The sequence below is a fragment of the Grampus griseus genome (genome assembly GCF_964374135.1).
Source record: "Grampus griseus genome assembly, chromosome: 16".
In the NCBI taxonomy this organism is placed as follows: Eukaryota; Metazoa; Chordata; class Mammalia; order Artiodactyla; family Delphinidae; genus Grampus; species Grampus griseus.
In genome coordinates this window covers 22,581,803-22,595,206 of record NC_139010.1, presented here as the reverse complement: position 1 = coordinate 22,595,206, position 13,404 = coordinate 22,581,803, and the positions used below count along the sequence as shown (strand labels likewise).

At 41.1% G+C, this 13,404-nt stretch overlaps 1 protein-coding gene and 1 pseudogene across 2 annotated transcripts in view; both read left to right on the top strand.

Moving 5' to 3' along the window:
* DNAJC12 (DnaJ heat shock protein family (Hsp40) member C12) overlaps nt 1-4,929 on the top strand; it is a 34,344-nt gene extending 29,415 nt beyond the window's left edge. Inside the window, exon 5 of the mRNA XM_082673689.1 lies at nt 4,018-4,929. Within this exon, the coding sequence (XP_082529815.1) occupies nt 4,018-4,112 (95 nt within the window). The 3' untranslated portion in view covers nt 4,113-4,929. The remainder of the gene's footprint in view (nt 1-4,017) is intronic.
* Nucleotides 4,930-11,213: 6,284 nt separating this feature from the next.
* Nucleotides 11,214-11,695, top strand: LOC309834436 (ferritin light chain-like; annotated as a pseudogene). The gene has a single exon. The product of its transcript is annotated as a ferritin light chain-like (transcript).
* Nucleotides 11,696-13,404: the final 1,709 nt, after the last annotated feature.

Genomic DNA, 13,404 nt, shown 5'->3' with positions numbered 1-13,404 from the left:
CTTTTACATGCTCACTACTTGTTGGGAATAAAGATTCTTAGAGCTTCCTTCAGGTGCCTCTGCTGGTTACCCAAGAGATCCTTTCATAGAGCCTGCAGTTGACTGCATCAGCCGCATAACTGGCAGTGGTTATAATATAACAAACCAATCAAAGCAGAAGCTCGAATGTCCTAAAAACAGTGTTTTAGGCAAACATACACATACAAACACCCACCCACAGGCATTCACAGGCAAACACGTGAATGTTTCTCCATTTAGCCTTGGAATGTTCAGATCTGGGCTTCCGGAACCCTTCGGGCCTCCCTGTGACTATATGTTTCAGATTCAGACCTATTCTGAGTTCACCAGAGTTGAGGGGGTTGATCACGTCAGATTCTCACACTGAGGCCCCACTTAAATCCCTTTCATAAGATTCTATAAAATTCTCTTTCTTTTCAAAAACAGTTATTTAGATATTTAAAAACCCCAAAGTAATATGAGCTTATCATTAAAAATTCAAAGAATCACATATAGACAACAATTTAGTGTCTACCCTAGTCTCATCCTTCTCTGCTTCTACTTCCTGAAGTAACCAATGCAGATGCCCAGGTGTGTCTACTTCCATAGCCTTTGTTTGTCTATGCTAACAAAGGCATGTATAAGCATATGTTCGTTTGTGAGGGCTTTACAAATAAAGAATGGGGTTATACTGTGCACATTCCTCTCTGTTATACAGTAGCTAAGAGCACAGACTCTGGAACCAGAGCCTAGCTTTTCCCACTGGTGAGTTGTGTGACCTTGGGCAAGTGAGATAACCTCTCTGTATTTGCATTTTCTTATCTCTATATATTAGTTAAAATGTTTGTGTCTACCTCTACCTTGTAAAGTCTTTTTTTTTTTTTTTGGCTGCGCTGGATCTTTGTTGCTGCATGTGGGCTTTCTCTGGTTGCGGTGCGGGGGCTTCTCATTGCGGTGTCTTCTCTTGTTGTAGAGCACGGCCTCTAGGCATGCTGGCTTCAGTAGTTGTGGTGTGCGGGCTTCAGTAGTTGTGGCTCACGGGCTCTAGAGCGCAGGCTCAGTAGTTGTGGCGCATGGGATTAGTTGCTTGGCGGCATGTGGGGTCTTCCCGGACCAGGAATTGAACCCGTGTGCCCTGCATTGGCAGGTGGATTCTTAACCACTGCGCCACCAGGGAAGCCTTTTTCTTTTTTTTGTAAGGTCTTTCTGAGAAGTAAATAACATATGTAAAATATTTAGACCTGGTACATGGCCATTGCTTTTTTTTTTTTTTTTTTTTTTTGCGGTATGTAGGCCTTTCACTGCTGTGGCCTCTCCCGTTGTGGAGCACAGGCTCCGAACGCGCAGGCTCAGCAGCCATGGCTCACGGGCCCAGCCTCTCCGTGGCACGTGGGATCTTCTCAGACCGGGGCACGAACCCGTGTCCCCTGAATCGGCAGGCGGACTCTCAACCACTGTGCCACCAGGGAAGCCTGGCCATTGCTTTTTTAACGTTAGCTTTTATTACTATGGGACTCCTCCTTAGACCCTTATATTTAGAATGAACTCATTAGAATGAACAGCTGATAAATATTCCACAGTGTAGATATATTGTAATTTACTCAGAACAAATTGTGATGCCAGTTTTGATACCCTCACATTGTGAAAATGTATTCTCTTACTGTGGTTGAGAAATGAAGCAGAGGGGGTGAGAGGAGGGAGGATCACTGTTTTGAAAGCTGTCGTTGGAGAATAAGAATTACGCAATTTTGCTGAAAGCTGCATTTACCAGTATTTTCTTAATGTTGTTTAAGAGATTATTGGCTGTTCTGAGTAGTGCCTTAAAGTTAGGGTTTCATATGCCAAAGCACAGTTGCCTGATTATTTATAATTTCATTTGACTGCACTGTAAATTTTTATAACATCAGCATTTAAGAAATATTATTCATGTCAGCTTTACCAAGCCCTGAGTGGCTTCCTACATAACTTTTCAGCATTTTTGTTAATTTCCTCAAGCAGTGCTTGATATTTACTTTGAAGTTTGCCTTTTGATGCCTCTTCTGTGATGAGCTTCTATTAAATAGTCCCCATGATTTTCTGATTCTTCATTGCAACCAGGAAAATAAGGAGCATGGCATCTGAAAACCCATGTGCGAGACAATCTTACTTTTACTTTCTTTTCATTTAAATATGCAATAAATGTGCCTTCTGATGAATACAATTCTAGAATCAAACATCCTGGAGTAAAATAAAAACAAATGTAGCAGATGCTGTTGATGTGCTAACATATCCTCTGGGCATTGCCAACCCTACGGCTCCCACCAGAGTGCTTTCTCCGGCAGTGAGTCCGGCTTGGCAGCAGTGAGCGGGCAGTTAAGTACCAGGGAGTAAACACGCTCTGGGTGTAGCCATCGGATGATAATGAATGGGAGTGGGAGGCTAAATTCCCCAGCGCCTTCACCCCTCAAGTGGAATAACTCTCAGGGGTCTTTACAAACTTGGTTCCTTTCCCTACCAGGGTCTCCTGGGATCAACTAACTCCCCAAGTTAGCCACTTGAATTCAAGTTCTTGTCTGGGGTCTACTTCTAGGTGGACCCAAACTCGAAAACATCTTTTCAAACTACAGAAATAACATGTATTTAGTGTAGAAATGTGAGAAAATATGGTCAAGCAAAAGGAAGAAAATACAATAACTTGTAGTCTTACCACTTAGGGAAATATGTATTATTGTTATTTTGGTATATTTTAAGATATGTTAGTATACCTAAAATGAAAAGGATATTACTGTACATATTTTGTGTGTGTGTTTCAATTACAGGTTGTCAGAAACAATTCCCTTTTTGCTTTTTCCCCAAATGGCAATTCTTTAGATTTATTTCTCTGATAGTTCTAAAGAAAGTGCAGATCCTATTTTCCTGGGATAATCACTGTCAACTATTCTGTGTATATTTTTCCTACTACATATTTAGATAATATTTCAAATATCGATGGAGGCATATTTAATATATTATTCTGTAACCTGCTTTTACATCAGCAATAGTATAAAAGTAAAAAATGATACAAGGCATACTTGTTCATCGCAGAAAAATAGGAAAATACAGATAAACAAAAAAAGAGTATAAAAAATGAAAATCATATCTATTCCAACTCTTCAGGAATAGTTACTGTTAACATTTAGGGGTAATTACTTAGAGACTTAAAAAAATTTTATATAAATACCCATGTAAATATGAATTTATGAATGAGATCATGCTGTCTAAACTGTTTCGTAACTACCAGTTACTTAGCAATATGTTACGAACATTTTTCTATGATGATAAATATTAAAACATTGTTAATGATTATATCAAAGCCTTTTAACCAATTTTCTATTACTGAAGATTTAGACTATTTCTTTATTTTTTAAACATTTACAAATGGTATCATAATAAACATCCTTAGAGTTAAGTCCTTGAGCACATCATGATTATTTCATTAGGATACATTTCTAGAAGTAGAATTATTGGCTTAAAGGTTTATATATTTTAATGAGTTTGATAAATATTGCCAAATTGCCTGCTAGAAGTTTTGCCAGTTTACACTTCCTCCAGTAGAGAATGAAAATAACCTTTCCTCTAATTTTCCACAAAGTTGTTTATTAGAATTAAAAAAAAAATCTTACTACTGTGGAATAAATTATTTGTATTTCCAGGGATCCTTTCCATTGACCTGCTACTTTTGACAGCTGTTTGAAAGTAGTTTCTAATTTGCTTGCAGATGAATTGTCAAAATTCCCACCACTGGAAGTATCTATAAATATCTTTTTATTAATAAGCATTTAAACACGTAAGGCCCTCTCATCCATATAAACCAATTCCTGTTCATAAGGATTCAATAGTCTGCTTATCCATTTCTGTAAGATATTACTAATTCATACCAAAGACTTACCCTTACATTTCACTTATTGCAATGAAATCTAATCAACAAGCTGTTTTACTATTATAAATAAGCTTGACTTTTCCTACCTCTGATTTTAAAATATTCTCTTCTCTCTTCTACAGGTTTTTCAGATGTGAACTGTTGGCACCTTCGTTTCCGCTGGTCTGGGGATGCTCCTTCAGAACTCCTGAGGAAATTCAGAAACTATGAAATATGAAATGTCCCTGCTCCACAGGGGGGAGAGGGAGAAGGAGGGAGGGAGAGAGACAAAGAGAGAGAGAGAGAGATCATTCCCTGCGCTGCCAACATACAGCCTTTGTTCAAATCTTAAAAATGTCATGTTTGTGAATTGCTGAGTACAAATTAATTCCTCCACCCTTGATCCTGTTCTCTCAATATGTTTTCTAAACAAGAAAATTTTCAGACTAGTTTCTTTCAATATTTGAGTAAATTACGGCTCTTAGATCCAGAGTAGATTGTATTATGTGCGTTTTCCTGTTAATGTTATTTATAGAAATCCATTAAAAATCGATCTCTATATTTAAATATTTCATTGATATACCATGATCTTTATGAGTGCTAGATGTACAAGAAATGTTTTCTGACTCTGGATTTAAAATGAAATGTGAAATTACTTGTCTAAACTCCATTGAATAAAATAAATAATTTTCCCAAACTTCATAATGAATTTATAATTCAACTGTATTTTGAAAATAATTTGAATAAGTATTTCTACTTCAATCTTAATAATTATAAATTTAAAAGGTTATTATTCATTTGAGAAAATGTTTTTACAAGATTTATTATATAGCAGGTGATAAACTTATAAACTATGTTCTAACTATGAAAATGGGCCTGTTACATAACACATCCTTTTTAGGTTGGAATTACTAGGTTTGCCATGTGTAGTCTATGGTTATTTTTTGTTTGGAAACAAGTGAATGAAAAATTAAGAAGAAAGATGATTTTAGAGCAGGGGTTCCTTGGTCAAAACAGAGTTTTCACTGGCCTATAGCAAAATGAAAAAAATACAAATATAGGAAGTTTTTTTTTTTTTAAATAACTCTATTTATTTATTTATTTATTGGCTGCGTTGGGTCTTCGTTGCTGTGCGTGGGCTTTCTCTAGTTGCGGCGAGCGTGGGCTACTCTGTTGTGGTGTGCGGGCTTCTCATTGCGGTGGCTTCTTTTGTTGCAGAGCACGGGCTTTAGGAGTGCAGGCGTCAGTAGCTGTGGCGTATGGGCTTAGTTGCTCCACGGCATGTGGGATCTTCCCGGACCAGGACTCGAACTCGTGTCCCCTGCACTGGCAGGCGGATTCTCAACCACTGCGCCACCAGTGAAGTCCCAGGAAGTTTCTTTAAAAAGCAAAATTATTCAAAAATTATGTCCTTCCTACCTTTGTGGTTTAAAATGTGCTTTTTTAAAAAAATTATTTATTTATTTATTTTTGGCTGTGTTGGGTCTTTGTTGCTGTGCATGGGCTTTCTTTAGTTGCAGTGAGCGGTGGCTACTCTTCGTTGTGGTGCACAGGCTTCTCATTGCGGTGGCCTCTCTTGTTGCGGAGCACGGGCTCTAGGCACGTGGGCTTCAGTAGTTGTGGCTTGTCGGCTCAGTAGTTGTGGCTCATGGGCTCTAGAGCATAGGCTCAGTACTTGTGGCACACGGGCTTAGTTGCTCCGCGGCATGTGGGATCTTCCCGGACCAGGGCTCGAACTCGTGTCCCCTGCATTAGCAGGCAGATTCTTAACCTCTGCACCACCAGGGAAGTCCCTTTTTTTAAAAAAAAAACTATTTATTTATTTATTTTTGGCTTTGTCGGGTCTTCATTGCTGCGTGTGGGCTTTCTCTAGTTGCAGCGAGCAGGGGCTACTCTTCATCGCAGTGCATGTGCTTCTCATTGCGGTGGCTTCTCTTGTTGCAGAGCACACGCTCTAGGTGCGCGGGCTTCAGTAGTTGTGGCACATGGGCTCAGTAGTTGTGGCGCACGAGCTTAGTTGCCCCGCGGCATGTGGGATCTTCCTGGACCAGGGCTCGAACCTGTGTTCCCTGAACTGGCAGGCAGATTCTTAACCACTTCGCCACCAGGGAAGTCCCCCAAAATGTGCTTCCTTTTATGAAAGAGTATCATAGTAGATTGTATTGGTTTGTTGGGCTGCCATAACAAAATACCACAGACTGGGTGCCTTAAACAATACTTCTCATAGTTCTGGAGGCTAGAAGTCCAAGATCAAGGTGTGTGCATATTTGGTTTCTTTTGAGGCCTCTCTCCTTGCTTTGCAGATGGCCACTTTTTCCTCATAAAGTCCTTTCTTCTTATAAGGACAGCAGTCACATTGGATTAGGCCCCCACCCTAAAAGCCTCCTTTAACTTCATCTCTTTAAAGACCTTATCTCCAAATAAGGTTACATTCTGAGGTACTGGGAGTTGGGACTTCAATAAATGAATTTTGGGGGAACACAATTCAGTCCATAAAATAGATGAAACCATTTTTTTTTTTTAACAAATACAACCCTGTATTGGTTCCCTTAATATTATTATTATTATTATTATTATTTTTGCGGTACGCGGGCTTCTCACTGTTGTGGCCTCTCCCATTGCGGAGCACAGGCTCCGGACGCGCAGGCTCAGCGGCCATGGCTCACAGGCCTAGCCGCTCCGCGGCATGTGGGATCTTCCCAGACCAGGACACAAACTCGTGTCCCCTGCATTGGCAGGCGGACTCTCAACCACTGCACCACCAGGGAAGGCCCCCTTAATATTATTTGAAGTTCTGCTGTTTTGTCAAATCCAAAAGTCAGGGCCAGACATTTAGAGAATTTTTCTACCACCATTTTACTACTTCAGTAAAATGGGATTTGTTACTATATCTGCAAATTTTATTTCAAAGATAGAAAGTAAATGCAAAAGAGATAGCACATTAAATGAATCAAATGAGCTTTAGGACTACAGTTGCCTGTCATAATGCCTGCCTGACCCAAGCGGGCACTCAAATAAATGCCAGATCGAATAAGTGAATTTTTCAATCTAAGAATCAAGGTTTTAATTTTTTTCTCTTTTTTTCCCCAGTCTGTCTGATTTACAGCACTGATGACTTCTAATGACTTGTCAAGGGGAAAAACACTCCCACTCCCATGATCTGCTCTGCTTTTGTCGCAGACATATTTCCCAATTGTTGACAAGACTGAGCGCTTGCTCTTGTTTACTTTCCTCTCCCATGATGTTTGAAGCCTCCACATAAGAAATGAGAAATAGTGTCACTTGAATAGGGGTTTCTGACGGGTCAGGCTTGTGCTAAGCACTTTATTTGCTTGATCCCGTCTAACTTAGTAGACCTTTCATTCTTAAATACTCTCCTGAACTCAAAGTTTAAAAAGGGAGGGGACTGTGCTTTGATAAATAGTGTTTCTCTTTGAATGAAAAGAAAGAAGAAAACTGGACTTTTCTTAAGTAATTTGTTTGAATGCCCCAGTGTGTCCAGCACAACCACAATTGTATGTATGTGTAATAGCACATTTTCAAAGCCATTTATTTTTGGATTATGGCTTGACTTCATGGCATAGCAAACTGATTATGAAAAGACAATTTTATATAAAGATGATTAAGCTCTTGAGTCAGCTCTAAATGGTAAAGATAATTAGTTTCTCTCATATTTGATATTGAATGAATGAATGAAGCATATATTTCTTGAGAACATTATTATGTGATATATATCGTACCAGTGTTTGTGTAGGATATAAAAAATGCTTAAGTCAAGTTTATGCTCTCAAGTAGTTGATAATTTAGTTTAATAAGACAGGTATCTGAATATCTTATAGTTTAAAAGGAGCACTTTGCATTAGTTTAAGTACGTAATGTGCTTAGAACATGCTGGGCACATAGTAAGCACTACGTGTACTAGTTACTATTCTTATGTGTTAAACTTTGTGATAATCAATTAACAGAATTGTGGCCTCCCTCCCTCCTCAATCCCTTTCCTCCAGTTCTCCATCTCAGAGGCACTGTTTCTTGCCTATCCTTCCATAGATATCCTGTGCTTTACACACGTACATGTGTTTCTGTTCTTTTCTTTACCCAAATGGGAACAGTACCCTGCTGCACATCGCCCATTTATTCAGTTACTATGTACTGGAGATTTTTCCATTTTTAATATGGAAGTGCTACCTTGTTCTTTTTATCTGCTACATGGCTTTCCATTGTGTGGATGAACCATAATTTACTTAATTTGTCTTCTATTGAAGCCTTTCCAGGTTATTTACAGGCATTTTTTTTTCAAACACAAATAGCAATGTAGTGAATAGCTTTACACACAGTATTCTTATATATGAAGTATACCTGTAAGATAAATACCTCTTACTGGAATGAATCAAAGAGCATGTATGTACATTTAGAATTTGATTACCATATTCTTAAGCAAACAACAGATGCAATTAGGCAAGTTTCAGAGATCTTAGGGCCATTGGATTGGAAAACCCAGAAAACAGTGTGCGTTCATTGGGATTCTTGTCTTTAGTCTTTTTCACTCTAGGATAGACACCGTTGAGTGGCTCAGTTTGAAGCACTATGCTTATGGAAAAATTTACCCAGCTGGCCCCCACTGCCGTCATCCCAGGGAGTGCCCAAGATATAAAGCAATAATAAAATCAGAGTATACTTTTCTTCTGGTACCTTCCACAGAGACAGGACGAGATCAGGGTGTTTTTTCAGTGTTATGGCTTCTTGTCTTCTGGGTGTCCCGAAATGTTGAAACACAATTCTAAAACATTTTTTGCTCTTTTAAGTTAAGGGCAACTCAGTAGAGAAACTCTGGAAAACCCAGGCAGAATTCACAATTTCCTATGATCCCAAACAGTTTCCAGTCTCCCATGGACATATACCAGCCTGTCAAAAACATGTCCTTTAACGAGCAAATTAGAAATGCAAAAAAGACTTTGCAGATATTTCTTGTAAAGAGAAGGCTGCATCAGGGGAAGATAAGGTTGTTTTCCCGCTTGTGAATTTTCATATCCTTTCCGTGCCCAGTTCTGATGGTGGTTACAAGACCAATCACAGTGGCAAGTGTCAATGACTAATGCAGTTATTGAGAGGGGTCTTTAATTTCCTGGAGGCAAACACCATCACCCGCCACGTCCATATCACAGACGAGAAGATGCCAGGGCTACTGGGGAGTCAGTGATGGAAGAAATTACAAAACTGATGCAATTACTGAGAAAATGATGAAATGTCTCACAAAGAAAGGCTTCAATTTCCTTCAATTTCAGGTTTTGTGATATGCATCAGTGTGGCTGTGTCTCTAGTATTATTCTCAGCTCCCTGTGTCTTCTTACCCTCATGGTGGGAGAACATTTTGTAACAGGAAGATCATCCTCACCCTTTCTCCTCCCACCCTGGCTCTTTCATTTCTTCCAATGTTTTTTGCTATGATGATTTCTTTTATTAATTAGCAGACAAGAGTAAATGTTTTCACAGTGGAATCTAGGTTAGGTTTATGGAGAACTAGATCTTTTTCTGTTTTTTCTGTTTTTTTTTTCCAGTTCTAACTGATGGTGGGATTTAGGGCAAATCACTTGAATTCTCTGATTCCCTTTCTTGTACCTGTGGCTGAAATTAAGAATCTTCTCTTCACAGAACAAAGGCTCTTGGCTCAGGACCAGGTCCAGAGTTGGCCTGTTTAGGGCCTTGGGTGGGAGCCAGGAGAGCATGGAAACTGATAAGGAGTATGTAGTCCAGAAGTAGAAGTCAAGGGTTAGTGACGACAGAGAAGGCAGAGAAAGCAGACGTGTATTTTTCCATCATTCTTTCTAATAACTCTTCCTTTCTTACTGTTCTTTTAAGTAAAAGGGCTGAGATAGAAAACGAGAGATTACAATTAAGTATGTATACCTAGATGCACAGCCTTAAACACCTCAATTATCTTTTTTACATTCAGCTGAGTTCGATATCATTCTTGATAGCATCCCGCCTCTGACGACAATGGCGATTTGTTTTCGGAGTATAGTACAATATTTAAATACTTTCCAGCTTGTTAGACTATCAGGGGAGGCTCTAAAACAGGGATAATAAATAATAACAACAACAACTCCTACCTTTACCAGTTTCCAAAGGATTTTCTCATGTATCTTGTTGTCCAAAGCATTTTCTCATGTATCTTGTTGTCTTGTTGTCACAACTAACTCCATTTTCTTGAGGAATTTGTACCTTTTGCTACATCCTAAAACCCACAATAGAATGGAAAACAGATTTTAAAATTTAATTAAAAAAAAAAACACTTTTTCAAAACCAGTGTTCTCAATCTTGGAATCCACCTGGGGAACATGAAACCCCTGATACTGGGTCCCAAACCCAGAGGTTCTGATTTAATTGGCCTCTGTGTCAATCCCAAGGGCGTTGGGTTTTCACAGCTCCAGGTAACACTAAAGTGCCATGTGGTTGAGGACCACGTGGCTTAAACAAATAGGTTATACGTGAAACGGTTAACGTCTTGATGTCTCTACCTGTATACAGGAGACCAGAGCTCTCCCTTCCGTGCCACCAGTTATTTCTGGGGCTCCCCACGGCCCCAGAAGAACTTCATTTGGGCTCCCAAACAGGTCTATGAGTGGCAGCCACCGCCTTGCCTTCGCCAGCGTTCTCTCTGGCTCTCATCTCCAGCCCACGAGGCCGCTTGGAGCGCCCCCTGCTGCCGCTGACGGGCGCTGAGCGTCTGTCGGCGGGAAGAAAGGCCTCTTCCGGGTCCTGTTTCCGAGGCTGGTTCTCACGGTTTTCAACAGTTCCCCAGCGGCTAGGACTCGCCCCCTAACCTAGTGGTCAAAGATCCTGACTTCCCGGCTTGACTGGGAGCACCGACCTCCCTCTCTCCTCCCGTCCACCTCCTCTCTCACTTTGGCCTCACCCCAACGCCTTTCTTCTGCCAACTGGGGGCGGGTTGGAGGGGCGGGGCTGCGGAGGAACGCATGGACTGATGACACACAGGATTCTGGGGATTGAGTGTGTGGAAGGGGGTGATGTGTCTCCACCAGTAGCGACTAGCTAAAAGTGCTCAGTTTTAGGAATTCCATCTGTGTTAAAGCAATAGAAATGTGGTATAGAGACGTTTAGAAATAGAAGCCCAGCAGTGGGCTCTGAGGTCCCGCGGATGTGTCGCTTGCTTCAACAGCGTTTGGACTGAACCGACCCGGTGACGCCCCTTGCTCCAGGCCCCAACCATCCTCTAAACTTTTTTCCAGTTGCAACCTTCAGAAGCAGCCCTCAGCTATCCTCGGCCACCGGGATTGGCCAACACCATTTTTTGAGCTTAACTCTTTATTACTTGTCAACCATGAGCGCCCATATTCTTCAGAATTATTCCGCGGAGGTAGAGGCTGTCGTCAACCGCCTGGTCAACATGCATCTGCGTGCCTCCTACACCGACCTCTCTCTGGGCTTCTATTTCCACCTCCACCATGTGGCTCTGGAGGGCGTGGGACACCTTTTCCAGGAATTGGCTGAGGACAAGCGCGAGGTGTCAAGCCTCTCTTGAAAATACAAAACTAGTGCGGCTGCCGCAAGCCCTTCCAGGATGTGCAGAAGCCATCTCAAGATGAATGGGGTAAAACCCAGGACGCTATGGAAGCCACCATACTCATGGTCTGCCAGCGCAGACTTCCACCTCTGTGACTTCTTGGAGAGCCGCCTCTTAGATGGGCAAGTGAAACTCATCAAGAAGATGGCAGCCACCTGACCAGCCTCTGCAGGGTGGCTGGTCTCCAGGCGGGGCTAGGCGAGTATCTCTTCCAAAGGCTCACCCTCAAGCACCACTAGGAGCCTCCGAAGCCCAGCGGCCTTTGAGGAGTCCCTCTGGTGTCAGAGCTTCTCTCTGAAGCCCCTCTCTGCAACCACTAGACAGCTTTTCAAACACCCTGCAGCCCTCTCCCAAGCCTTCGACCAAATGGAAACAATAAAGCTTTTTGCTGGGGGGGGGAGGGGAAGAAGCCCACGTGAAGGTCGTTTACCAGATAATACTTAAAGTGAAATGATTAGCTATGTGGCCTCAGGCAAGTCCTTTACTTCTACTTCTCAGAACCCATTTCCTGCCTTGTAAAATGAGATGTGAAACAAAAGCAGGAAAATTGGGACTGAAAAGCAGACTGCTCTGGATTTGATTCTTCTCTTCTGGTTTAAATTCAAGGAATTAGGGAGTCTTTGCATCAAGGCAAGGACAGTACACTGGCAGACATCCATGGTGACATCTTCCATGGTGTGAAGTGTGTGGTTAAGAAGGTGGCTCTGGAGACAGCAATTACCATCAGGGTAACCTTAGGTAAGTTCATTAATCTCCCTGTGCCTCAGTTTCCTCATCAGTAAAATGGGATAGTAACTACCTTTATTAAAGGACACAAATATTAACTATTAATAGTAACGATTGGGAAAGAAAATCAGAGGGTGAATAAAAAGATTTTTTTCCAACAGCATCCCATTCTCTAAAATGGTACTCCAGCATCACCCAGGTGCTTGTTACAAATTATTGGACCCCACCCCAAACCTACTCAATCAGAAACTGTGAGGGGCAAGGCCCAGGAATCTGTTTTGGAATCTTTCTGGAATCTCTAGGGGATTCTTATGCATGCTAAAGTTTGAGCAGCACCGTTCTAGAATCTTCCTCCCCAAAGTGTGGTCCAAACCCCAGAATCATCAGCATCTCCTGGGAATTTGTTAGACATTCAGAATCTTGGGCCTCACTCTGGATGTGCTAAATTGTAATCTGTGTTTTAACAAGATCCCCAGGTATTTCTATGTACGTTAAATCTTGAGAAGCACTGCCCTAGAACTGCATCTTTAATTTAGTAGCTACTAGCCATGTGTGGCTATTAAAATTAAAACTAAATTAGTTAAAATGAAGTAACATTAGAAATTCAGTTCTTCAGTCACACTAGCCGTATTTCAAGAGCTCAAGAGTCACATGTGGCTAGTGGTTACAGTACTGGACACTGCAGATTACAGAACATTTCTACCATCTCAGAAGGTTCTATTGAACAGTACAGCTCTAGAATAATTATTACTATAATTATTTTTTTGTGACCACAGAGCATCTAGATGAAGCAGATTACCTGGGACAAGGTTGATAGACTCTAACGTTTAAATGAGGCAAGCAGGCGAAGTAAGTGAATGAAGTAGACCAGTTATAAGAGAATCAAAAGCACGAGGGCAATGGTAAGTGGCCAGTGATACTCCATGTCCATGCTGGGACGACAACTGGGAGTGCTGGTGACTGTGGTAATCTGAGAAAAGCATGTTTAGATACAGCCAATGTTACCATGGAGGAGGCTAAGCCCAGCCTAGGATAGATTGTTCTATTTTTGTTTAAGAAGCTAGACATCTGGATTTTTATGTGATTCTTAACTTTTGATTACTAAGTCAAAATTTAAAAAATGCTGTGCTAGCCAAGGAAACATTCATGAAAGCCTCCTTTGGCCTTGATGTTGTGACCTTGAAATCAAGCTGTCTAGTTCTGCCTTGCAAGGTCAGTTGTT